At 34.6% G+C, this 26,656-nt stretch overlaps 2 protein-coding genes and 1 long non-coding RNA gene across 3 annotated transcripts in view; all 3 read left to right on the top strand.

Moving 5' to 3' along the window:
- The window catches only part of LOC141816495 (uncharacterized), a 29,516-nt gene extending 22,481 nt beyond the window's left edge, over window positions 1-7,035 (top strand). Inside the window, exon 2 of the long non-coding RNA XR_012600701.1 lies at window positions 6,766-7,035. This is a non-coding gene — a long non-coding RNA (uncharacterized LOC141816495). The remainder of the gene's footprint in view (window positions 1-6,765) is intronic.
- A 12,944-nt stretch (window positions 7,036-19,979) lies between these two features.
- On the top strand, window positions 19,980-21,158 carry LOC141822395 (septum-promoting GTP-binding protein 1-like). The gene is made up of 6 exons (XM_074709841.1): window positions 19,980-20,039; window positions 20,265-20,385; window positions 20,472-20,568; window positions 20,675-20,714; window positions 20,797-20,880; window positions 20,994-21,158. The coding sequence occupies exons 1-6, from the start codon at window positions 19,980-19,982 to the stop codon at window positions 21,156-21,158; spliced, it is 567 nt and encodes a 188-aa protein (XP_074565942.1).
- A 1,466-nt stretch (window positions 21,159-22,624) lies between these two features.
- LOC141821981 (uncharacterized) lies at window positions 22,625-25,389 on the top strand. Its single transcript, XM_074709383.1, has one exon. The coding sequence runs from the start codon at window positions 22,905-22,907 to the stop codon at window positions 25,224-25,226; it is 2,322 nt and encodes a 773-aa protein (XP_074565484.1). The 5' UTR covers window positions 22,625-22,904; the 3' UTR covers window positions 25,227-25,389.
- Window positions 25,390-26,656: the final 1,267 nt, after the last annotated feature.

Raw genomic sequence — 26,656 nt, 5'->3', positions numbered from 1 at the left:
ACAGATGTATCAATCAAAAATCAATCAAGTATACATCTCACATCCAAATGCAATATATATACGGTCCAGTACATATATATCAAGCACATAAAATAACACATGCATGATACAACTGCCTACACTTGCTCAAGTACTCACGTATATATGATACTAAGGGTGTCCGACATCACACTGCCATAAATCCAACCCTACAATAAAGTAGCTTGGTGACAAAACGGTAAGTAGTCATGTATAGCTACATACATTCTATGGCTAATGCCTGCCCTCCATATTTGTCCTTGAGTATCACTCCCATACTTTTTGAGTACCACCCCTCTGCGGTGATTAGGATACAAGACATTGACTCGGCTGCGTACAGACCATACAGTCACCATCCCTCGATGGTAATAGTGAGTTCCTAACCACCTATTCTATAACTTGCCACTATAGGTCAACTATCAATGACGATTTATCCAAAACATTGGGAATTATAATCGTCACATCGCACCATGTATGATGTGATGATCAAGCAACAATAACCAACATTTACTATGCTAAATCAACATGCATAGATAATAGAATCTTTACTGATCACAAGTATCATAGCCAGAGATTATCAATAACAATTCACATAAATAACAAGGTCATACAAGCAACAGTATGGAGGTTCATAAGATCAATCGAATTTAGGACAAGCATGGAATAAACAAGAGTATAACTAAGGTACTAAGGTATCCAATCAACAACAAACAGGAGTACGATTAAGGTATCTAACCAACAACAACAGAAAGATAACATACACTAGGAAAGAACTTAATCTGTATTGACCAAATACAAGGATTATCCATCTGATGGAACACACATCGATATAAGAATCCCCAGAAATATAAGTCTCCGTATAACAAGATCAACAATTAAGATCTTGCAATTTATAAAATACAACACCACTAAATACGATATTATATTTAAATTTTGCAACAAATAAATCTCCTACACAATTCCACATCTAGTTAGATCTAAAATTCATGCTAATTAAACATGAGTTAAGATCATTTACAATTTCCAACTGGATCTAAAACAACCTACAAGATCCGTGCCAATTGTCACATCCGGATCCAAGTTAACCCTAATTAAATCTTGATTACCAATCCAAGATTCTAAATCAATCATACACATCCGATCATCATTCTACACATCCAAGCAACCACAACTAATCATTGAACAGATTAATCAAACCCTGAAGATCCATTTAACAGATCAATCCAAGAACCCAACAGTATCAAACTAATCCTAACCGATTCTAACAGGGCAAAACCAATCTACCAAGCAACAGAACATAACAACCTATAAGAACCAACTTCAAAGAGCTTACCTCTAATTTGATTGTGCTTGATCTGATTGTGCTAGAACACCCAGCTCCATTGATTCAAACTACAAACAACAGATCTAATCCTTAACCAATCAGTCCAGAATAGAATAAAACCACTCCCAATTGAATCGAGATCATGTAACAGAATCAATCACGGTAGTAAACTTAACCGGATTCAGAAAACTCACCTCCGCAAGATTTACATGAAGCGAGAACGATCAATAACCGCCTTGTCTCCGATCCTCCTTCGGATACCCATGCCATGCCAGATCTAGCAGAAGGTGGCGATAAAGCAGATCCTCTGCGCCGGGATCCTCAGATCTGCACCAACCACCGTCCGAAACCTCTGCCAGAAGCAAATTTCCGGTCATTCTCGGCTCAGGAGAAAACATTAGAAGTAGATCTCGAGGGCGCCGAAGAGACAGATTTGACATCTTTGGATAAGAAAGAAACGGAGAAGATGCATCGAGTTTGGCTTCGGCTCGCGATGAGGTGTAGGGAAGGCGACACGCTAAACGGGAAGTCCGGTAGAATTGGGCAGGAAGAAGTCACGATCGGGCTGAAGAAGAAGGAAAAGTCGCGGTATAAATGGGTTCCTAACGGGTTTAAAAACCATATCCAATAACCTATATCTAATTAGGCTATAAATTGGGCTCTTAATTGGGTTGGCTTAATTGGGTTTAGTCATTAAACCCAAATGAAACCCAATCCAATAAATACTTAGCCTTTAACAATATTTATTAGACCTAATAGTTAACCCCCTTAATCCTTGTTAACCAATTAGGGTTATTTATGATTAACCCTGAATAAATTACTCAGAGATTAGGCGAGGTGCTTCCTTGTGTGTCAAAGATGACTTGAGGTAAGTGGAAATCCTAGTTAACTAACACTAAACAAAGGATGAAGTCCCAGAGGCTAGACTTCTCGATAGTGAAAATTTTAATAGGTCAAGATCGACTAATTATAAGTAGACGAGGAAATCCTTGAGGCATGAGGTCTTTTTGTAAGATAAAGACTCAACATTAGTGACTAGATATAAAGTTTTAATCGATTGAAGAATGTTTAGTCGGCTAATGGGTGAGTTAATCAAGTAGTGGACTCAAGTTGGATTGCCAACAAATAAAATATTTTTATAATATAATATGGAATCTTACTTTATTACAAGAGATAAACCCCTATTTATAGACGAAAATAGGGACCTATTCTAGGAGATTATTTTATAAAAAAGAAAAATAGAATATTTATCCCTAACAGAATATTTATTTCTAAATATTCTAACATTCCGCTCAAGTTGGAGAATATAAATCATATGTACCCAGTTTATTACATATGTAGTCAATTCGAGGACCTCTCAGTGACTTGGTAAATATATTTGCTAGTTGATCCTGTGAGTTAACAAAACTAGTAGATATTTCACCAGATATGATTTTTTCTCTGACAAAGTGACAGTCGACTTCAATATGCTTTATCCTCTCATGAAAAATTGGATTCGAGGTGATATGCATGGCGGCTTGATTGTCACATATAAGTGACATTTGTGTAACCTCTCCAAATCTTAGTTCTTGAAGCAATTGTTTGAGCTATATAAGTTCTTGACTGGCTATGATCATAGCTTGATATTCTGCCTCTGCACTGGATCTTGTCATAATATTCTATTTTTTTCTTTATCAAGAAATAAGGTTATGTCCGACAAATATACAAAAATTAGAAGTAGATTTCTTATCAATGGGAGATCCTGCCCAATCTGCATCAGAATAGCCTACGACTCGAGTATGTTCTTTGTCTCCGTACAAAAGATCCTTTCCTAGAGCACCTCTGATATATCGGATAATGCGTGTCACAACATCCCAATATTCCTTGCATGGAGAGTTGAGAAACTGACTTACTACACTTACTACAAAAGAGATATCCGGACGAGTAACAGTAAGGTAGCTTAATCTCCCTACTAATCGTCTGTATCGCTCAGGATCTGGAAGAGGCTCTCCTTGATTTGACATGAGCTTGACATTAGGATCCATAGGTGTGTCAACTGTCTTTGAGTTTAACATGTCTATTTCTTCTAGAATATCTATTGCATACTTTGTTTGGGATATGATAATCCCATCTTTGGACTGTGCTACCTCTATTCTCAAAAAATATTTGAGTTTGCCGAGAACTTTTGTTTGAAAATGTTTGAAAAGATGTTGTTTCACCTATAAAATTCCGAGATGATCACTATCTGTGATAACAATATCAACATAAACTACTAAGTAGATGCAACCAGTAGATGATTGACGATAAAAGATAGAATGGTCAGCCTCACTCTAAGTCATGTCAAACTGTTGAATTACAGTACTAAATCTACCAAACCATGCTCTGGGAGATTGCTCTGGGAGACTGCTTGAGGCCACATACAAGACCAGAAGACTCCTCCTGAGCAATAAAACATGGAGGTTGCTCCATGTAGACTTCCTCGAGCAGGTCACCATGTAAGAAAGCATTTTTGATGTCCAACTGATAAAGAGGCTAACGTTGAATTGCAGCAATGGACAGGAATAAGCGCACAAAGGACAGCCTGGCAACAGGGGAATCAGAGACCTTTCGATCCTCATATCATTTCAGAAAGTTGTTATAAGAAGGCGGTGGGGTTAGATTTGGTGGCAACTGTGAAGTGGAAGCTGAAGGAGTGACAGAACTTTGGACGATCTGCATAGCACGGGAAGGTCGACCATGTAGACTCCAACATTTATCAATCATGTGTCCTGGTCGGTGGCAATGATCACACCAAGGGCGTCCTTTGTTGCCCTTACGAGATGGAAGTCTGTTGTTGTTTCGAGAGACCAAAGTTGATGAGTAGGGAAGCGTATCGAAGACCTGTTTCGCCATCCAAAGCATTCATGTGCTGTTCGCTCTTTTTTGTATTTGCTCCTGGTGGCATTGTGGTTGCTGAGCGTTCTACGGCCCAATGTCGACGTGGCCGCCGCTGAGAGATGCCACGCGAACGCAGGGATGCGGTGCAGGAATACCATGCGACGCCGCGATCCGAAGGAAGGAGAGGAAGGCTCCTTCGCGTGGCGCCGTGCTCTAAACGTTGAAATCAAAGGCGCTTGGTCGACGGCGCGACAGAAGCGCGGGACGAGGAAGGAGATGTTGCGATTCGGAGGAAGGAGAAGAAAGCTCCTTCGCACGTGGCGGCGTGCTTCAAACGCTGAAATCAGAGGCGCTTGATCAACGGCGAGACAGAAGCGCGGGACGAGGAAGGAGACATCGCGATTCGGAGGAAGGAGAGGAAAGATCCTTCGCATGTAGTGGCGGAAAAAAAACACCTAATCTTGCTTTATTACAAGAGATAAGTCCCTATTTATACACGAATATATAACCTATTCTAAGAGAATTATTCTATAAAAAAGAAAAACAGAATATTTATCCCTAACAGAATATTTATTCTTAAATATTTTAATAATTTTTATTCAGGAGTCAGCTCATAGAGGCACGAAGAGTGGACTGATAGATAAAATTAATCGACTAGTGCAATTGCAAGAATCTCGGAAGAGTTATTGAGTACATAAATTCGGCTACCGCTATTAAACGACTCAGATGCTATTGCAAATCAATTGATTAGATGGCAGATCAATCGACTCAAGTAGTCATGAGCTAAGAAGTCAACTACATGCAGGTTCAGTCGACTCAACTGATGTAATCAGTCAATTAAGGTAAGTTAATAGTCGACTGATCAAATGGAATCCAACATGTAGGTATTGATAGTAAGAGCTTTATAAAATGGGGATAACGAAAATTTGGTAGCCTTCTTGATCATTAAAAAGCGATAGAAAGTAAGTAACAACAAGTGAAAGTTAGCTAGAGTGAAGCTCTAATTTTGTAATTTTTCTTATTATTGTAATTGATTCATTTTATCCTATTTTGTTGCTCTTCAACAAAGGTGGAATCCGCCACTCCAGTGACCTCACACCCTAGTGACCCCACACGGTCGGTCTCATAACCATCTGTGAGGAGGTAAATTGGAAAGTTGTAGTTGGCCATTACGGGGGAGGGCATTGTCTCGACTTCGTCGAAATTCGACCCGTGCACACTTTAGCAAGTCTGTCCCGCAATAACCAACTCAACCATGTCCTAGGGGCTTTTTGTTGCTTTTGATTGTATGCAAGGTTGGAGAAGGATATCCGAGAAAAAAAATAGTGACATTTCAATAGTGATCCACCAACAAATCATAGGTTGTGGAGTAGGAATCGAGGTTTTTAACCATTTAAATTAATTTGTTTGATTTGCTTGTGTTTTATGTTTTTGTTGCATACTAACAAATTGTAGAAATGAGTACAAAACGAAAGCATCTGGCTATCCCCCTTCTCTAGCCGTAATCTCGATCCAATAGAAGTTGGGTTTTTTTTAGTGATATGGGTATTGTTAATTGGGTGTCTGGCAATATAGGTAAGATATGCTTCTTAGAGTCCATAGATTGTTAGTTTTCAACTCATGCTTTGGTTGTGAAATTTTTGAATGTTCATATGTAAATTTGCTTAACCATGAAAACTAGCTTTTGTTATAATTTTCTTAGATTACTCCTTGTAAAGCTGACAACATGCTGTAGGATATATCTCCATGCTTGATGATTTTGTTGGACTACTCCTTTATCAAGCGTGCTTAAGCTTAATACTGATGTGGTTTTAGGGCCGCCTTTTAGTGTAGTTGGATTAGGAGGCATCCTTAGAGATCACAATGATACCTTTATTGATGGGCTTATGATGTGTACTAGCCCAACAATCATTCTTGATGTTGAACTCTTGTCCATTATAGTTGGCCTTGATAAGGATTGGCAGATGGTCATTAGGCGCCCAGTTGTTGAAGGAGAATCACAGTGGGTTTCTAGTATATCATTAATCACACAGTGATGCCCATTTTTTAAATAAAGAATGTATGCTAGATATAGGAGATTGCTAATTGTGAAGCTTGACATTGCAAATCTTTATCTTTAATGCCCCCTGAGTGCAATTATTATGCTTTTTATGACAAAAGAAGCCCTTTGCTAATGCATCATTCGCTGTTCTTGAATACCTGATCTTCAATGTTGATTGCAAGCTGAGGGTTGTCGAGGTGCATTCCTTTGTAATGCTAATTAGTTTCATGAATAAAAGTTTTGGCTCAATTTTAGACCATTGTTGACAAAAAAAGGGATAAATAAATATAAAAGTAAGAAAAACCTTTGGAAACTTTGATTTAGTCATTTGTCTCATGTTGTGCCTGGTCGTAAGTCTCATGTTAAATTTAAAATATATTTAGTTAGTGTCTTAACTGATCCCAAATACTCACCTGTTAATGCCGATTAGTATTATCTATCTAATGTGTTTTTTATTATTGAGTATTGACTCAGCTATGCTTCATGTAAAACTTGTGATCTTACAATTGTTTATTATCTTCTGCAGGAATTTTCAATGCTTCCATTCATCTTACTCACTTTTAAGATTTATCTAATGTGTTGCATAATTGATTTATGAAGACAATAAGTACTCTTTATTCTACAAATTCAACAAGGAAACCTTGATTTGGCCCGTAAACTTCTGTTTGTATACAATTTTCTTGCACTTTACCTTTGTTATTTGTTATTAACTTTATGAAAAGAAAAGACATGCAAGCTATCGAACTGTGTACAAACTTCCAACCATGTATAAGAAAGGACTTATTTAGTGGCACTATTTCGATAATTCTATTAGAATTCAGTCATAATGAACCAAGAGACACGGTTGTCTTATATCATTGATAGCTGAGTTCCAAAAAATTTGTTAGAATTGGAACGTGGCTTGTTTCTAGATGTTTGCATAGCTTTTGAACCTGTAATATCATTACTGATGTTTCTGTCCTATGCTGCATAGATACTACCTTGATTAATCCTTTGAGTGTTTTCATTATGGTTTAAAATGTCATACTGTCCTGTTCAGTATGGGCGAAATATTTTATTCCACCTGCCGATTGAAATTGGTATCGTTACACTCGAGGTACCGCTGACCTCGCGGCCGCTGCAGAGGTGTAGCGTGGCCTCGCTACCACCACAGAGGCATCATGGTCACCGCGGAGGCCTCATGATCGTTGCGGAGGCCTTGTGCTCGCTGCGGAGGCCTCACGTGTTATATTTGAGAGGTGTCCTAAGACAATCGCCTTAGATATTGTATTATTTATTGGATAAATAAAATCACTATTTTAGTATACATTCTCTATGTATTTGATATGAATTTAAATTCAATTACTGATGTCCACAATATGATATATAGTATGAGAAAAATTATAATTGAATCATAATTAATGTGTATCTCTACATGTGTAATTATGTACGTATTGAAATGTTTCATAATCGATAAATTGATGAGATTGAACATCATCAATTCTGTGAGATTAGCATATGTTAGACTCCTTGGTTTTGCCAAGTAGTCGATTCTTACTGTTAGAAATATTGGAATGTTGAGAGTTAACATATAGATGCTAGTTAAGGGTAATTAATTCATTGGAAGTGACCTTCCATGAGATTTTATGCTGTTCGATGAATGTCTATGAAGATCTCATTGCAGTTCGAGTGTAAATTTTCTCCGACTTGAGATATTTAAATCATTTTGGTCATGGAAACTTCTACTTTGACATCTTAAGCAATCATCTCTACGGAGGTGTGAACCCGAGATGATTGGGTATAAGTCGAAATGTCCGAAGGTGTTTGAGTAGCTAACGGATGATTCACCACTTCTTTAATTAGGAGACGTATATGCTATGACCACTTGTCAGGATTGCTACTCGTAAGTCTTTGACTAAAGCAATAACACGTCAAGAGGATGATCCTCTTGAATAGTTATTTTGAGTAACTTGAATTTACAGGATAAGGAACTACAGCTTGGGTTAGGTGTGACGTAGTTAGTCTAGTAGGGACTGACACATAGATCATATCCTGAACTACGCGTGTATAAGTGAACTACGCGTGTATAAAATGGTGAAAAGAACAGAGACATTCAACCATAGTTGCTGAAGGGTTTAGAAGTGGTTTTGGAATCAACTGTGATTTTTCATTTAATTGGAGGTTCTGATATACTACTAGGTGTTATTCATGATCGATCTATAATTAATGATTAATTATGGACGATCAACATAAATTTAGAACTTATAAGGTCACACATACTATGAGTTTTTCCAAAAGACATAAAATGAGTTTGAGAATTGAATTCTTAGATCGAGAGATTTTTAATCTAGTTGGACTAGACGAAGGAAAATATGAAAGATATTTTGCCGGAAAGGAAGCGCGGATGTGTAATGATTTATTTGTTTTGTTTTGTTTATTTATTATTTTTATTTAATTTATTTGTTTTTATTTTAGTTGGACTAGACGAAGGACCAATGATAGAAAGTTACATTAGACATCATTACAAGGGGTTTTTATTTTCTAATATTATCCAATCACAGAAAAGGACCATAACTAACAACAAATAGGACCTCATGATACAAGTTTATTCTAACAAAGAGCAATCAAGAAATATTTACATAACAACTTTCACTCAAGAAACACTTCAACCATACATCATTGAACTAAACACCAACTATACATACAAACACATCTACAATTCCAACATAGTAAAGATAAAGAATATGCAATCACCATTTATCAAACACATTATGTTCACATTATTAACCAAGAGCATAATTCAAGAACAACATTAACCATACTTAACAAATTTCTCCTAAACATTTACCTAATCACATTATTAGCAACCCAAGATTACAATTCAATAATGAATTTAACATAATTCACAATTCAATCCCTTACATTCACCCTAATTACAATTTCATTCAAACATCAATCACAATTACAATTTCATTCCAAATTAACATATTCACAATTCAATCCATAAATTTGACATATTCACATTCAAATCCATAAATTTCACATATTCACATTTAAATCTAACTTATCAAATTACAACTTAATCAAAGTTTATCCAAAACACATCTATTGCATTTCAACCAAATTCATAGTTTCTCTATAATTACACCGAACCAACAAAATTTATTCGAAAGGAAATAATTTCACAAATCATATGGTTGCAATTTAATTCACAACTCAACATTGAACTCATCAGTTCACAAATGCATTGAAACTCAACCTAAACAAGAATCAATGGGGGTTTAACAGAATAAAGATTGAATTAAGGGTTACGATCTTTAAATCACAGAAAGAATTAGGGTTATGATCTCCCAATCGAATCTAGAACATCACCAGTCGACACCAAGTTCTGCTCCGGTGAAATCGTGAGGACCCTCCTAGTTGTGTTCACATCGATGTTGGGAGTGGAAGGATCTTCCTCAGAGTTGGACCATTCTGGCGAAGTGCAATTGGAGAATCCAAGGTGCGCCGATCGTTTTGCTCTAGATCTGCTGCCCCAACCACGATTACAAATTAGAACAAAGAACTGGGAAATTCTTACCTCGGATTCACCGGTGATGGAAAGGGTGGTTGGAGCCGAATGGGGTAGCCCTTGTGTTTGCAAACCACGTTGGCGAAGGAAACGCGATGTTGAGCTTCAGTGGATGTGTGAATGGAGGGGAGCTCACCAGAGCTGGACCACTTCGGTAGAGACCCTGGAGGACGCGATACCGCTGACTACTCTGAAGCTTGATGCCCTAATCACGGTGACAGGCGACACACGAACGGAGGGGATGAAGAAGATGCTCACTGGAGCTGGACCACTCCAGTGGAACTCTCGGCGAGGTCGTCGGCGCTCGTCAACCTTCGAAGAAGCCATCAACATCGTCCGTAGCTTCAATCGGGAAAGGGGCTATACTGCGGAGAAGAAGTTGCGAAGAAGAAATCACGATCGGGAAAGACCTAGCCAGCGCGAGCTCTTGAGGATGAAATCGATTTTTCCCTTTTAAACCCACTGAATCGGACCGTTGAATCGGATCGCGTTGAACTGAATCAATTTTTCCAAATTGGGCTATTCTCTTAGGCTTTTTGAATTGGATTTTTGATTTGATTGAAAATCCTTGTAATTTGGCTTCTCCCATATGCATGAATTTAACTCATCTATTTTTGATCCGCCAATTCTAGGTTCGAATCGGATCACAATTAAATCAAATCCGATGTTTTCCTCCTTAAGTTGTTATCCTTACCCTAAATTCATACAAAACAAAATATGATAAATTAATAGTCATGAATTATTTCAAATCAATAGGAATTAAGATGAAGATCACAAAGAAATCGAAGCTAATAAAATATACTAAAAACACAATTTCGGATACAAAAGAGGATAAAAACACCGAGATATAACCCTCAATTAGCATGTCCTAAATTCGATTATCAAATCCCCACACTTATTCCTGCACGTCTCGTGTAAGTGAACCAAACTTAAATGTTTTTCTCCCCAATAATATCTATTATGTTTAGAAGTTGTAAAAACAAGTCACATAAGATTGTCAAATTCTAAAGACTCGAGCATTCAAGAACTCAATTTTACATTGATTAACAATATAATGACTTCAATCCATCTCGAATAAATTGAGATTGATGACAATTAAACCTCACAAGATAAGTGGTGATAGCTCTTCCTGATAATCATGCAATGGTGGAGTTCACTCAAGTTATTTATGGTTCATGCACTACCATATGCTTGCTCCTTTTTTAATCTCCACCATTATCATATGCACAAGATTGTACAATCATAAAAGTTTATTAGTATTGTAAAGGAATCATGAGTTGGAGAAAAGATAATATATAAGAAAAAAAATGTAGAGAATCAAATCAAAGTAAATGTGGAAGACATGAAATCAATGGAATTCTTCATGAATGAGTACAATAAAATAATGCCCAATAAATATCAATTCCAAGCTAGCATGGGACAATCCAATAACAAGTAAACAACTCTCATCCCTTTCTACACTAAAATAGATAAAAAAGAATGGAGAGAATCAAATCAAAGTAAAGGTGGAAGACATGGAATCAATGGAATGCTTCATGGATGAGTACAATAAAATAATACCTAATAAATATCAATTCTAAGCTAGCATGGGACAATCCAATAACAAGTAAACAATTCTTATCCCTTTTTACACTAAAATTCTCTCTTGTTGTATCATAAATTTCTCAATAGGAGAAATAAGAATTGTTCTTTATCAAAAAAAAACAAAAAATTATCATTCATCCTTAAACAATTTCACCATATGTTATTATTTTTGGATGAACCATAGTGCACTAAATAAATTATTTCTTTTTCTTTTTCTACTACCTATCCTTTATAGTTTGTCTAAAAAAAAAAAGAACATGACAAAAAATAAAATAAAAAGAGCATGACTTGCTAATAGTGATCTATCTAATCACCCCTACACTTAAACATTTTTTTCGTTCTGGACAAAGCACTCATCTCGGCATCCAAAGTTCCCACATCCAAAGATAAGAAATGAAATAAATGGTAGAGAAAAGATGATAAATGATAAGAAAGTTATTCAATAACCTATGCTAGCAAAAAGAGAGTGAATGTATAAAGCACCAATGAAATAACCTTCATAAGAATCATGCAACCTCATAGTAATGTGGTCTCGAAAAAATTAGAGTAAGTTCTAGGGTAAGAATTACCACAAGTGCAACACAAAAAAAATGAACAAATAGAATCAATTCTTACTAAGTATATGCAAAGTATCATCTCAATTTATCAACATAGAATCCATCATTAGGTAGTAACCACATGCAATCCAAGAATTCATTCATGACCATAAGCTTCCAAACTCGACAATTCATGGTAACTTGTTTTTCACAATTCCTAAAATGATATGGAGTCGTGCAAGGGGAGTTTATTATGGAAAACAATGAGAGCAAGTTTCAGGGCAACAACCACTACAAATGCAACACAAAAAAAAAGACAAATAGACTCTCAATCGCCACTAAGTATATGCAAAGTATCATCTCAATTTATCAATATGAAGGCCTTATAAGTTCAAGTGATGGTAGAGATGGTATCCAGAATATACTATCTCAAATCAGAAGGGTATTTTCTTCAGAAAACCCAGCTCAGGGATCCACTTCTATTCAGAATAAAGCATATAAAGACCTGGAAAAGTTATCCTGTGACAACGTGAAAGACGTTAAATATTTAAATGACTTCAAGAGGTTAGCATCAAAAACTGGCAGGTTATATGCAGGACCTGAATTATCAGAGAAACTTTGGCTTAAAATGCCAGACGATCTTGGAGATAGAATTAAAGCTGCTTATGATGAAAAATATTCTGGATTAACAGTGGGAGTTCTCCCTAGAATTATTTTTGCTTATGAATTTCTTGAACAGGAATGCAGGGATGCAGCTTATAAAAGAAATCTCAAGAATTTATCATTCTGTAGAACAATTTCTATTCCAGGATATTATAAAGGAAGGGAGTCAAGAACATATGGAGTTAGAAGATCAAAAACATATAAGGGCAAGCCACATGAAACACATACAAGGATTGAAAAAAGAAAGCATCTCATCAGAAACAAGAAATGTAAGTGCTATTTATGTGGGCAGGAAGGACATTTTGCATGTGAATGCCCTAATGAAAGAAGAAATATCAAACGAGTTGCTATTTTTGAGCAACTTAACCTTCCAGAAGATTGTGAAATCTTGTCAGTTCAAGAAGGAGAAGATCAGAGTGATGCTATCTTCAGCATTTCAGAAGGTGAGGAAGACACTGGGGACTTGCAAAGGTCAGTCCAGACTCTTTTAATAGATGAATCAGCATTTATGCTTGGACAGATTGATGGAGGATATAGACCTCAGGTTAAGGTCACAGAGGAGCAGTTAAATTGCCAGCATGATTGGCATCATAATGAAGTAATAAGCCCTCCGCAATCCAGTGCGTGCACCTGCTGTAAAAGAATGACTATGCAAAGAGCAAGGATTCATTGTCCTAAGTGCCTTATTACATCATGCAACTTATGTGGGCCTTACTATTTCATGAAGCAGGTACCTGTGGAACCTTCAGCACCAGCACCATTTATGCCTTATAAACTTCTTAAGGAGCAACAATATTATATTTCTTGGTGTGAAGGAGAAATTGAAAGACTTCAAAAGGAGGTAAAGTTTTATAAATCTCAATATGAATCAGTCCTAACTAAGGATTTGGAACACATATGGAATGTGCACTCAAATAGTGAATTGCTATTTATCTAATAAATAGTATAACCATAAGGCGATTGCCTTAGGACACCTCTCAAATCTAACAGGATATCGTCGAAAAAATAAAAGATAATCTAAATGCAAGAAAAGATATACAACTCTTTTGTAAAAGACTCACTCTTGATGTCGATAAAAATAGTAGGGGACCAAAGTCAAAGGCAATTTATACATTAAATGGGGATCAGAGACATGTTGTTTGTGAATGTTTAAAATCTTTGAAATCGAGATGATTATGTCTCTAATATTGGAAGATGTGTTGATTTGAAGAATGCAAATTAATTAGTTTGAAAAGTCATGACTGTATATATTCATGGAAAGACTTATTATTATTGCATTTAAGGAACTTTTACCAAATTTTATCTGGAGTGCAATTTCGGAGTTAAGCATTTTTCTTCATAATATTTGCTCAACAGTTTTGAGACATTCACTCATGGAGACTTTAGAGAGAGATATTTCAATTATTTTATGTAATTTAGAAAAGATATTTTCACCTTCATTTTTTGATTTCATATAACATCTTTTAGTTCATTTGTCATATGAGGTCAAAGTTGGAGGTCCTGTCCATTTTTGATAGATGTATCCATTGAAAGGTAAAATTTGAGACTTTGATTAATGGATAAATATTTATTAATCTTATTATATATTTTTGATATCTAATATAATTTCTTATATTATAAACAGATTTCTATATCATTTAAAGAAAAAAATAAAAAATAAAACACATGTTAAAGCCTCTATTGTTATGCATACATTGTAGAAGAAGTAATAACTTTTGTATTATATTATTTTGATCTTCACGTTAAGAGCAAAAGGCGGAGACAAGGAAGAAATGATGAGAGTCCTATTGATCCAAATTTGAACTCATTCTCAATTTTTAACTATCTTGGTCGACCAAGTGGACAATGTAAGCAGAGATATTTAATTGGTCAAGAATGGCGTGCAGCTCAGACATATATTTTACTAAATTGTCCAGAAGTCATGTTATATTTCGAGTTAGTATATATTTCATATTTTTTTAATTTCTTATGTTGTAAATTCTTTGTGTTATAATTATTTTTTGAAGGATTTTTCAACACTACTTATATTTTGAAATGTCGACACAAGACTTTGATCAATTTTGCAACAAAGAATTTGCATCGTGGTTCAAATCATATATAAGTAGTCAATCTAAATTATACTATGATTTATACATATACAAACTTTTAAACATATTTATATGACTTTAGGTTCATGATAACCAAGTTCACCTCGAGCAAAAATTTCTATTTCATCTTTCTTGGGGTCCAAAAGTATTGGTATACACTTAGCCATCATATTTCATAAACGGATATAATTTTTATACTCAAGAATATGGAATGGGGAAGACTACAATGAATAATAGGGTATATGTTTAGTCATCAGATCATGATAGAGCTACAAGCAATGATTTTTATAGTTTGTTTGCTGAAATTATAGAAGTAGAATACCCTAGACCAGAAATGTAAGTTATTTTATTTATGTGTCGCTAGTTTAACCCTGTCAAAGGAATGAAGGTGCATCCATACTATAATTTAGTTGAAATAAATCATAAGAGATTGTATAAAAGATATGAACCATTTGTGTTGGCACAATAAGCGATTCAAGTATTTTATACTTCGTATCCTAGTTTGAAACGTGACAAAAATGATTGGTAGACTGTTTGTAAAAATAAAGCATGGAAAAAGATTGAGGAACGTTGAAAAGACATTGCATATCAACAAGAGAAAGTTAGAAATACATTTCAGACAGAAGAATATATTATTTCAACATTATGAGATGCTAGCGGAGCAGTAATAAATGTGGATGTAAGTGAAATTAATGAGAATGAATCTGACGATGACGATGACAACGACGACGACGACGACGAGAATGCCAATGAAAATGAGGACTTTGATGTTATTATATAATAAAAAAATGAAGAGATCTTTTAAAAATGGTAATGCATTTTTTATGAGTAAATTTAATTTTAATTTGCACAATTATATGACTTATTGCTTACTTAATTGTCTATATACTGTCTTATTGTTAAATATTGATGATTATCTGTTAATACACTGTAGTTTTTTTATAGGTCATTGCAGGTGATATTATTTACGTGTTTGGTTTTGCACCTGCTTTGATCTTAGCAAATATGGTAAGTTTTTTCATATTTCTTATTATGTAATAAATATTTATTACTTTATCTCCTAACAATTTTGGCACAGTTTTGACGTATTTTTTTAATTTCTTATGTTATAAATTCTTTATGTTATAATTATTTTTTTGAAAAAAATTTCAACACTTATATTCTGAAATGGCGGCACAAGACTTTGATCAATTTTACGATGAAGAATTTACACCGTAATTCAAATCATATGTAAATAGTCAATCTAAATTGTACTATGATTTATACATATGCAAACTTTTAAATATATTTATTTGACTTTAGGTTCATGATAATCAAGCTCACCTTGAGCAGAAATTTCTATTTCATATTTCTTGAGGTCCAAAAGCATTGATACGCACTTGGCCAGCATATTTCATACTCAAGAATATGGAATGGGAAAAATTACAATAAATAGTGGGGTATATGTTCAGTCATTAGATCATAATAGAAGTGCAAGTAATGATTTTTATAGTTTGCTCAATGAAATTATAGAGGTAGAATACCCTGAATAAAAAATGCGAGTTATTTTATTTATATGTCATTGGTTTGACCCTGTCAAAGGAATGAAGGTACATCCACACTATAATTTGGTTAAAATAAATTATAAGAGATTGTATAAAAGATATGAACCATTTGTGTTAACACAACAAGTGATTCAAGTATTCTATGCTTCGTATCCTAGTTTGAAACGTGACAAAAATGATTGGTGGACTATTTGTAAAACTAAAGCATGGAAAAGATTGAAGAACGTTGAGAACATATTGCATATCAATAAGAGAAAGTTAGGAATATATTTCAGATAAAAGAATATATTATTTCAACATTACAAGATCCCAGCGGAGAGTAATAAATGTAGATGCAAGTGAAATTAATGAGATTGAATATGACGACGACGACAAGGACGAGAATGCCAATGAAAATGAGGACTTTAATGTTATTATATAATAAAAAAATGAGGAAATCTTTTAAAAATAATAATATATTTTTTATGAGTAAATTTAGTTTTAATCTGCACATTTATATAACTTATTACTTACTTAATTGTCTATATACTGTCTTATTGTTAAATATTAGTGATTATTTATTAATGCATTGTAGTTTTTTTTTATAGATCATTACAGATGATATTATTTACGTGTTTGCTTTTGCACCTGCTTTGATCTTATCAAATATGATAAGTTTTTTCATATTCCTCATTATGTAATAAATATTTATTACTTTATCTCATAACAATTTTGGTTGACAGTTTCAATGTGGTCGTCATAGACGAAGTACTCCTGGCCAATCTGCTTCGGCACTTGGCACTGTACCTACGCTCCACCCTGATTCGGTAGGACCATCTCATGCACCTTCACCGGATTTGTCGTCATTATAGTCTTTAGGCCCTTCTCCTAGACAGTCCACTGTCGAGTTGCAAGATATTCGGGAGTATATAGTCCCTCACGGAGATTCGTAAGTATTTAAAAATTTAGTATTCTTGATTCTAGCTAAAAATAAGGTCGTATATTTTTTAATTATATGTTTTCCTACATAATGGTTATCTCATCAATTTTTTGGATATTCACTTTTCATCTTATTTAGTTTATTTAACAATGTTTGTTTGGAATTTTATGATAGATTTTAAAATTTTGTATGTGTTAATCGCGAAATTAATAAAATTGTGAATACCATTGGGGAGGGGCTTCTATGGCATATACCAGCACTCCAGCAGCCATAAAAGAATTATGGTAGAACGAATTTAAGGTATATATTCCCTTCAGTTGATATATCAAATTAAAATGAATATATAATCATTTGTTATTTTTTCAATTTTAGCAGACATTCAATTGGGATCCATCTGAAGAATTAGAAATAAAGAGAATTTTTAAGAAAAAAATATGGGAATCATATTCGGCATGTTCTGAATCATGCAAAGACTAGGAGAAAAAAGTCATCGTGCATCATCGATGAAAATTAGGCTAGGATCCTCGATTTTTGAGAAACCGAGGAGAGTAAACAAAGGAGTCACCAGAACAAAGCAAATCAAACTTTTAATTCTGGAGACTCATCTGCAACATATGCAAGAGGCTCAATCAACATTGATGAACATACACACAAATTAGTAAATTTTTTATAAATACTAAGTTACTAATTAATTTTAAACTATTACATTATTTTTAACAATGTATTTTTAGGCTAAGAAAATGGAGAATAAGCCACTTTTTATAGACACTTTTACCTGTACATTTCAAAAGAAAGATAAGGCTTGTAGCGGGGATAGAGCTAGAGCTATTAAGGTTTAGATTAAACTTGAATCTTAATTTCTAACTTAATTAGATTCTAATAGTTATGTACCTACTCTATCTAACTTATTAAATGTGTTTGTATTACAATACAGGAAAAATATGATCAGCTAGAGCTAGCACAGAGAAGTTCAAGTGCTAGTGATAACAATGATACATCTGAGCTCTCTGTTGGGAATGATCTGAATATCTGGTTGGAGGGGAGTGGGGATCCAAGGGAGGGAAATAATATTGAGAATGAGTTTTTTTAACAGAACCCATCGAGTTACTGACACATCTTCTTCCACCCCACCAGTGGTAAGGGCACATATAGAAAGCCTAACTGATGACTTGTTTGTTTAGGATGATGTTATCATGACTTGTTTGTTTATATTGATGTTGAATGTTGAATTGGTTGAATGATGAATTAATTGGATATGTTAAACATTGAATGTTAATGTTGAATTGTTTATTTGTATTGAATGATGTTGTTGTTAAGTATTATGTTGAATTGGATATGTTGGTTGTTTGTTTTGAATAATGAATTGGATGTGTTTAATATTTTTGTTGTAAAGTTGGAGTATGAATTTGATGTAAACAGGATTGAAGAACGAAATAAGTAGATGCTGTGGGAAAATTTACTGATTTACGACGAATATTGTTTCATCGCAAAACTATCGTAAAATACTATATCAATCAAAACTTTGGCGACAAAATCTGTTTTCGTCCCTAAATTGGTGACGAAAATAGGATTTCGTGGCCAAATCTCGTCCATTTTTCATGAATAATTTTTTATCCCTCCAACAATGAAAATATATTTTCATCGCAGATTAGTGATTACTGAATTTTACAACCAAAATAGTTTCATCGCCAAATTGCAACGAATTTGACGATGAATAAATATTTTTTCGTCATCGAATTTTATGATGAGCTATTACCTATGAAAATAATTTCATCGTCAATTTCATCACCAAATAATTTTACGATGAATTTTTTTATTTTTATCATAAATTTCATCACAAATGCCTTCATTTTTATAGTGTTGTCTCTCTCTAATAACTCGAGTTTAGTTTTATTAGGATAAATTTTAAAAAAATCAATTGAAATTATATTTAAAATTTTTATTAGATAAATTACTAATAATTAGAGTTTTATTAGGATTTTTTTTTAAAAAAAAGATTAAATAGAATTTTCATTGGATACATTTTTTAAAAAAAGGTTTTTAATTATGTATCGATCTATAATAGGAGGTGAGACATTCCTCTCTATTTTCTATAAAGCATTCTTACTTTGAACGATATAATCTAATCCATAAAATCAACGTTGACAACCCCATGCCTCATGCATCGTGGATTGATCAAAAGATTTGTCGTGATCAATTTTAATTTTTCGATTTATTTCATATATAGTCGTGGAGGCGATTGTGTGGGATCGTTAGAATGACAGATTCCATTTATTTTTTTTTTACAAAAGTGGATTGATCAAAAAAATTAAGTCCTTAATTATTGTCCTTATTTATAAAAATTCTTTTTTGTTTATATATCAAACAAAATAGAAGCCTTCCAATATTTTCCACCAACCATTTGCAAATTTCTTATGATTGGTCAAACATGTACCCTAATGATCGATGATAGAGAAAGTTCACACATTACTATAAAAGGCAAGGGATGCAACAAAGGCGAGTGAGAGTGAGAGAGAGAGAGAGTGAATAAAAGTGGTTAATTGGCTCTCTCTCTCTATCGCTTGTTGATGGCCAAACTTGGCCGGCCATCAACTTGCCGACTCCTCCATCTACCTCAAAAGTATCATCATCATTCCGCCATGCCTCCCATCAACAAGTTTGAGGCCCGATGGACCCGTCTTTTTAGTCGCCTCTCGCGTGCGATCCATAAAAAGCTCTTCTCTTGCTCATTCCCGAATTGCGTCGATGACCAATACCAAAAAAAGAAACTAAGTCATCCCACAAAGTTCGATACGGTGGAAGATGCCTCGGATAACATTGAAGTGGCGACATGCTCACATGTGAGGTGCATCAAGATATGTTGGCATTGAAGATTAGCCTCCTTGGAGATTGTGATATCGGAAAAACAAGCTTCGCGGTCGGTAACAAATGCCGCAAAATTTTTATATAATGACCTTTTTTGTTAATGGCAAAGGCATGTGTTAGTTTATCTAGGTTTTAGCTTGAGGGGCCATTTTATTTAAGAATATCTTTATACATTTAATCATTTTATATATATAAATTTTATCATATGATTAATTAATTAGTCCGAGTAGATTATAATTCTGACTCTACCACTACTTTTTGTATATATACTAATTAGACCAAGTGCGTGGGAGAGAAGGAAAATAAAGGAGTGAAAATGGAAGAGCTAAATCTAATGGACAAGATTTTCACAACAAAGGGAGGGAAGAAGATTGCCTTTAGGATTTGGGATATAGTGGGTAAAAATCTCATTTATCCTATTTCAAATTTTTTATATAAGCTAAAAAATTATGATAATTATATGACGATTTGTTTATAATTGAAGGTGACTATCAACATCTTGATGATGTTCCCATTGCTTGTAAAGATGCCGTATCGGTCCTCATAATGTTTGATCTCACAAATCGATCGACACTCAACAAGTTAGTATATATTTCCTTTATCCACATTGTAATTTGTTAGCTAGCATGTTGATGAGATCTTGGCAACATCTATTAAGTGCCATGTGTGTGATCTTAATTATTTCAGTGTTCTTTCATGGTATCAACGAGCCCGTAGATGGAACAAGGTATAAATATACGTATCTTCTTGCTCGATCTCCTCGATCGAATATACTAAATTCTGTTCCTTCTCTTCTTGCTACAATTTAGATGGCGATCCCCATCTTGGTTGGAACCAAGTTTGATGAGTTTGTTGAGCTTCCCCTCGAGATGCAATGGGCAATATCGAATCAAGTAAATTTCTCTGTATATTTATAAATTGTTTGAATCGAAAATGGTTTACATATTTGAAGTTATAGAAACACAAATGATATATAATTATTTTTTTTGTATATTGTTTTTTTCAGGCTAGAGCATATGCAAGAGCGATGGATGCACCTTTATTTTTCTCGAGTGCAATTCACAATATTAACGTGAATAAGATTTTTAAATTTATTATCGCGAAATTATTTAATTTAAAGTGGACACTGGAGAGAAACTTGACGATCGGAGAGCCTATTATTGATTTTTAGTTTTTTTCTTAATTTGTTAGTTAATTTTGTTTGCTAATCTTGCTAATAGCAAGATTGTTGATAACAACAATGCTACTTTTACAAGAAAATGGTGGCAATTTTGATATACATTTGTGTACTATTTGGTATTTTCTTATACAATCAAAGTTGACTATGGTGCGATGATAAAAAACGAGACGGATTTCTTAGCAAATAATTTATGATGCTAGACCATCTATTAAGATTCATCTACGCTTCTCGATTTATTCTGATAGTCAATGAAAAATTTTTATAGGATCTAAAATTCATCGATAAGTTAGAAAGTTGAAAGTTGATGATGATGTATCTTTTAGGAATCAAAATATCTCTAATAATTTTGAAGTTTTAAAAAAGTATTTTTTAGTATCGATTTGATGATTAATGAGTTTGAGATAAGTGTTAGTTTTCAAGGGACAAAGAAAATTTGATATCATTAAATATAATTTAATTTTTTTTATCAAACATACTATTACTCAATTTAACATGGATTCAATCATTAGTAATTAGTATTCCTAAATTATTTAGTAGATGAACTAAGAAGAAAACCGTCTACTATCAAGATTAATTAGGCAAAATTCAAACATCAATATTGTCATAAAAAATTATCTAAAGATTAAAAAAAAAGCTATCAAGTATATATGACAAATCCAAATATATTATATTTTTATGAATGAAAATAATTTATGAAATCATTAAATCCATAGTTTAGAGATTTGTCAAATATGGTAATGAAAAATTTATTTTTGGTGACAATATCAATAAGGGTGAGGCAAGAGGAGTTGAATTTTAATGTATCATAATTTTTGACTTGTGTATTAGAATGAAGTATAGTTGATTTTTAATCAAAGTTTTTTTAGAGATCTTTATTTAATATTGGATGGAATTTGTACCAATCTACTTTTGGACTCATCGGACATCCTTTAATGCCTTTTCAAAGGTTTCAAATATATTTTTTATTATTTATAATAATTTTTTATTTTTAGTATTTTAGGGTATTTTTGATTTTTTTTTTCAAATTAAGATTTGATTTCAAATCTATTTATACACATGTTTAACTATTTTTGATTAATTTTTTTATTATTGAATAAATTTTTTTTTGTAAAAATTATAGAGACGACGATCGTAGTTTCTCTTCATTTTTTTTTTTAACTCTCGTGTTTATTTTTTTAATGATTTTTCTCTAATCTTCCACCTTAAAAATAATCGCTATTCTTGTAATATTTTTTTTTGAAAGATGAAGCCGTGGGCATTCTATTACAAGGGGAAAAAAAATGCTTTTAGAGATTAAAAAAATAAGTAATTATAGATGCTCAATAATAAATTAGAGTTCGAAACCCAATCCAAAGCCCAAACTCCATGGGCCGCGAGAAATTGACCCAAATGAGTAGAATTTGGTCGTTTCTGCGAAGAACCCTAGCCTCATCAATTTGGGAAGTTATCCACAAATTTTGCCACTGTTTCTGTCATCTTCCTCCTCAATCCTCTCTTCCTTTTTTGCTTATTTTGGGCTGCAAAGATCCTCATTCCAATCCACTTGGCTCCGCGCTTCCTTCAACGCACAGTTTCTCATCGGTTTCTTGTGTAAAAAATAGAGCTTTATATCGTTTGCCCGATTGGTAATGAATCACTAGCATAGTGATTCAAAGTGGACCATTGACGTATCCTTTGTTGATCTTAGTTCTACAGCACTCTTTCGTGCATTTGACTTGTTTGAAGAACAGTTCTTCAATGGCCTTCTCGACATCACTAATCTACTCTGGGGTTCTTCCTGCTAAACTTAGCTTCAACTCACATGGTCCGATGCCAAAGCCGTCACTTTTTCTATCATTTGCATCAAACCGAGGTCTTGCAGCGTTTTCAACGGCTTTTGATTCTGATCCTATGCGCAATCTCCCTTCCAATTTCACCCCAAAAGACCTTCTTCGCCTCATTTGCCGGCAGAAAGATGCGGAATCCTCTCTCCGGCTGCTCAACTGGGCTTCAGAGCAAGCACACTATAAACCGACGCCTTATGTGTATGAAGAGGTTCTTCGACAGCTTGGAAAGGTGGGATCTTTCGAGAAAATGACAGGGTTACTTGCAGAAATGCAACAGAAGGGGTGTGAGATTAACCAAGGTACTTTCCAGATTTTCATAGAGAGTTACTCGAGATTCCAAATGTTCGATGAGGCTGTTGATTTTGTTATCAACTTAATGGGTGAGTTTGGATTCCAAGCAGATGCATATACTTACAGTTTTCTGCTCAATATACTAGTGGAAGAAAATAAGATTAAGCTGATTGAATCTGTGTACTCTACAATGATTAGTAGAGATATCTGTCCAGATGTTTTCATATTTAACATCTTAATTAAAGCTCTTTGTAGAGCTAATCAGATGAAGTCTGCTATTTCGATGTTGGAGGAGATGCCCAGTCATGGTCTGGCACCAAATGAGATGACTTTCAACACCCTGATGCAGGGCTTCATTGAGGAGGGCAACATGGAGGCAGCTTTGAGTGTGAGGTCTAGAATGTTGGAGGCGGGATGTTCGCCGACCAATTTAACAGTGAATTTCTTGATAAAAGGCTACTGTAAGCAGGGAAAACTAATAGAAGCTTTTGAGTTGGTACAAATGGAGTATGAAAAAGGGTTTCGGCCTGATAAGTTCAGTTTCAACACTCTGTTCAATGGACTATACCAAGCTGGGCATGTGGTGCATGCTCTTGAAGTCTTAGATGTTATGCTCGAGGAGGGGTATGATCCTGACCTTTTAACTTATAATACATTAATTGGACGATTATGCAAAATGGGGGAAACGAAAGAAGCTATTGTTCTCCTGCATCAGATGGTGCAGACAGAGTGCTTCCCGGATAAGGTTACTTACAATACTTTGATAAACGCTTTGTGTACAGAGAATCGACTTGATGAGGCTATGGAACTTGCCTGTGAACTCACTTTTAAAGGTCTGCTTCCCGATGTCTATACTTTCAATTCTTTAATCAGTGGTCTCTGTAAGTCTGGCAATCTTGGAATTGCCTTGCAGCTGCTTGCCGAGATGAAAAATAGTGGATGCATGCCGGATGCATTTTCTTACAATATATTGATCGGCCACCTTTGTTTGAATGGGAAGGTCGAGAAAGCTTTAGAGTTGCTGAAGGAAATGGAGGCAAACAATTGCCCAAGAAGTGTTGTGACTTATGGTACACTCATCGATGGGCTATGCAAGAACATGAGAATTGAAGAAGCAGAACAATTGTTTCACCAGATGGAGAGAGACGGCGTCACAAGGAATTTAGTGACATACAACGCCATCATTGATGGTTTATGTAAGAATAACAAGGTTGATAGAGCTAAAGAGCTTATGGATCAGATGATACTTGAAGGACTGAAACCTGATAAGATCACATACACCTCATTGCTCAAGCATCATTGCAAGGAAGGAAATATAAAGAAAGCAGCTGATGTAGTTCAAACTATGATATCAAATGGCTGCCAACCCGATATTGTTACATATGGAATTCTAATAGGTGGTCTATGCAAGGAAGGTAGAACTGAAACTGCCTATAGGCTTCTTAGATCCATACAGATGGAAGGATTACTCCCAAATCCTAGAACATACAACCCTTTGATCCGAGCGCTCTTTAAGCAAGGGAAAGACAGTGAAGCCATCAAACTCTTTAAGGAGATGAAAAAGAAAGCTGAGCCACCAGATGCTCTCACGTATATGTATGTTTTCCGTGGTTTGTGTCGTGGTGGTGGACCAATTGGAGAAGCTGTCAACTTCCTGGTGGAGATGGTGGACAAGGGATTCTTGCCAGAATCATCTTCCTTTTTAATGCTCGCTGAAGGTCTTATTTCCCTAGGCATGGAGGATGATCTTCACAAGGTCGCTGTGCTCATCATGGAGAAGGCCAGTTTATCTGATACTGAATTTTCCACAGTGAAGAGTTTACTTGAAATGCGCAAATTTCGTGATGCTCTAACTACATTTGATCGCCTGTTGAATAGTCGAAGGCCTAATAGAAGTTCTTGGATGCAATCCGCAAATAGGAGTTATAGCTCGAGTGACTAGGAAAAGTTGGACATGCAGAAGAATTGACAGTGAAGGAGAAACAATTTCTTTTCGCTGAAATGTTATGCCTGACTTCAATTGAAACTTGGTCCAAGTTTTGATTCAAGTTTTGATTATACACATTCATCATGCTAAAGTTCATATACAGATGATTTTTTGTGCAGTACTCTATATTATGTTAAAGGCTCCTCGAAGGTGCTGTTGCAACTTAGCATGCTACTGAAGTCGTGCAAGAAAGCTTTAATTCTATCAAATACAAGCAAGAAAGATTCATTCGTAAAGAGAAAGGGAACATTTGCAGTCTCTTCTTGATCTGGCTACTGAAGTCGTGCAAGGAAGCTTTAATTCAATCAAATACAAGCAAGAAAGATTCATTCGTAAAGAGAAAGGGAACATTTGCAGTCTCTTCTTGATCTGTTGTTAGTGTCATCTGGTCTTCCTTTGCCAGCTGTTGTTTGTTGCAATGCTCATCAAAATTGGGTTTGCTTGCTGCAAGGTTCATCACAAATTTTTGTTCTTAGAATGACCTTCGAGCCGAACGAGCAATTTATGTGTAGTTTGCAAGCCAAAGCGCATTCAAGAGAAATCAAAGTGGCCATTTTTCTTTAGTTTATTTCCTCTCGTCACTCGCAATCTTAATATGAACAAGACCTCCATGTTTCTTGTGGCGATGTAATTAATTTTCCATGCACAGTGGATAATAACTTTTTTTTTGTTTTTGTTTCTTCTTTTTCTTTTTTGCAAAAGGTGGAATCTGTCATCTTAGCGGCTCCACACGATCGGTCTCACAACCATTTGTGAGGAGGTAAATTGAAAAACTGCAGTTGGTTACGACGCAGGAGGGTATTGTCTGACTTTGTCAGGATTCGAACCCTTGCCCTCTTCTGTAAGTCTGTTTTTGTTTCTTCTGCACATTGGCAAGTAAGCAATGGAATAGATCTTTTTTTCCCCTTTGTTATTGATTTTTCTGATAAATTGCTTGTTTGCACGATCATTTCTTCCCTTTGCCAATTCAAGATTATGAAAGAATCATCTTCGTGGTCATAAATGAATTGGTACTGGTAAATTGTTACAAGAAAATATAGTTATCAAATAATGAAAAATGGATTGATGAATTAAAATTAGTTATATTTTGGAGATTTATTTGCAAAAAGTAATTGGTAGGAATTAATTGATTAATTAAATATGGCCTTTAAAATGATCATGCACTCATTAAAAATAAATTAATCAAGTTAATAGTTTTTTAATAGTTTTTTAGGAGAAGACACACATGTGTTTTTGAATTAACCAAACAATACTCTTGCTTAATCATCCAATACTTCTCTCTCATGACTAAAGAATTTTAAGACTTTGAAAGTTTGTTAAGTTTGTTAGGACTATTCCTATTTCAAGAAGGTGATTTTTACAATATCACCTTAAAAAGAAAAAAA

Source organism: Curcuma longa, chromosome 2 (assembly GCF_044706935.1).
Source record: "Curcuma longa cultivar G26 ecotype Majalengka, Jawa Barat chromosome 2, ITB_CL_G26_1.1, whole genome shotgun sequence".
NCBI lineage: Eukaryota > Viridiplantae > Streptophyta > Magnoliopsida > Zingiberales > Zingiberaceae > Curcuma > Curcuma longa.
The sequence above is the reverse complement of the archived record's forward strand: the minus strand, read 5'-3'. Positions and strand labels throughout refer to the sequence as shown.

Coding starts and splice junctions, on each gene's coding strand:
- LOC141822395 (XM_074709841.1), top strand. CDS start 19,980: ATGTTGGCATTGAAGATTAGCCTCCTTGGAGATTGTGATATCGGAAAA. Junction 20,715..20,796: donor GAGCCCGTAGATGGAACAAG/GTATAAATATAC, acceptor GCTACAATTTAG/ATGGCGATCCCCATCTTGGT. Junction 20,881..20,993: donor AATGGGCAATATCGAATCAA/GTAAATTTCTCT, acceptor TGTTTTTTTCAG/GCTAGAGCATATGCAAGAGC.
- LOC141821981 (XM_074709383.1), top strand. CDS start 22,905: ATGGCCTTCTCGACATCACTAATCTACTCTGGGGTTCTTCCTGCTAAA.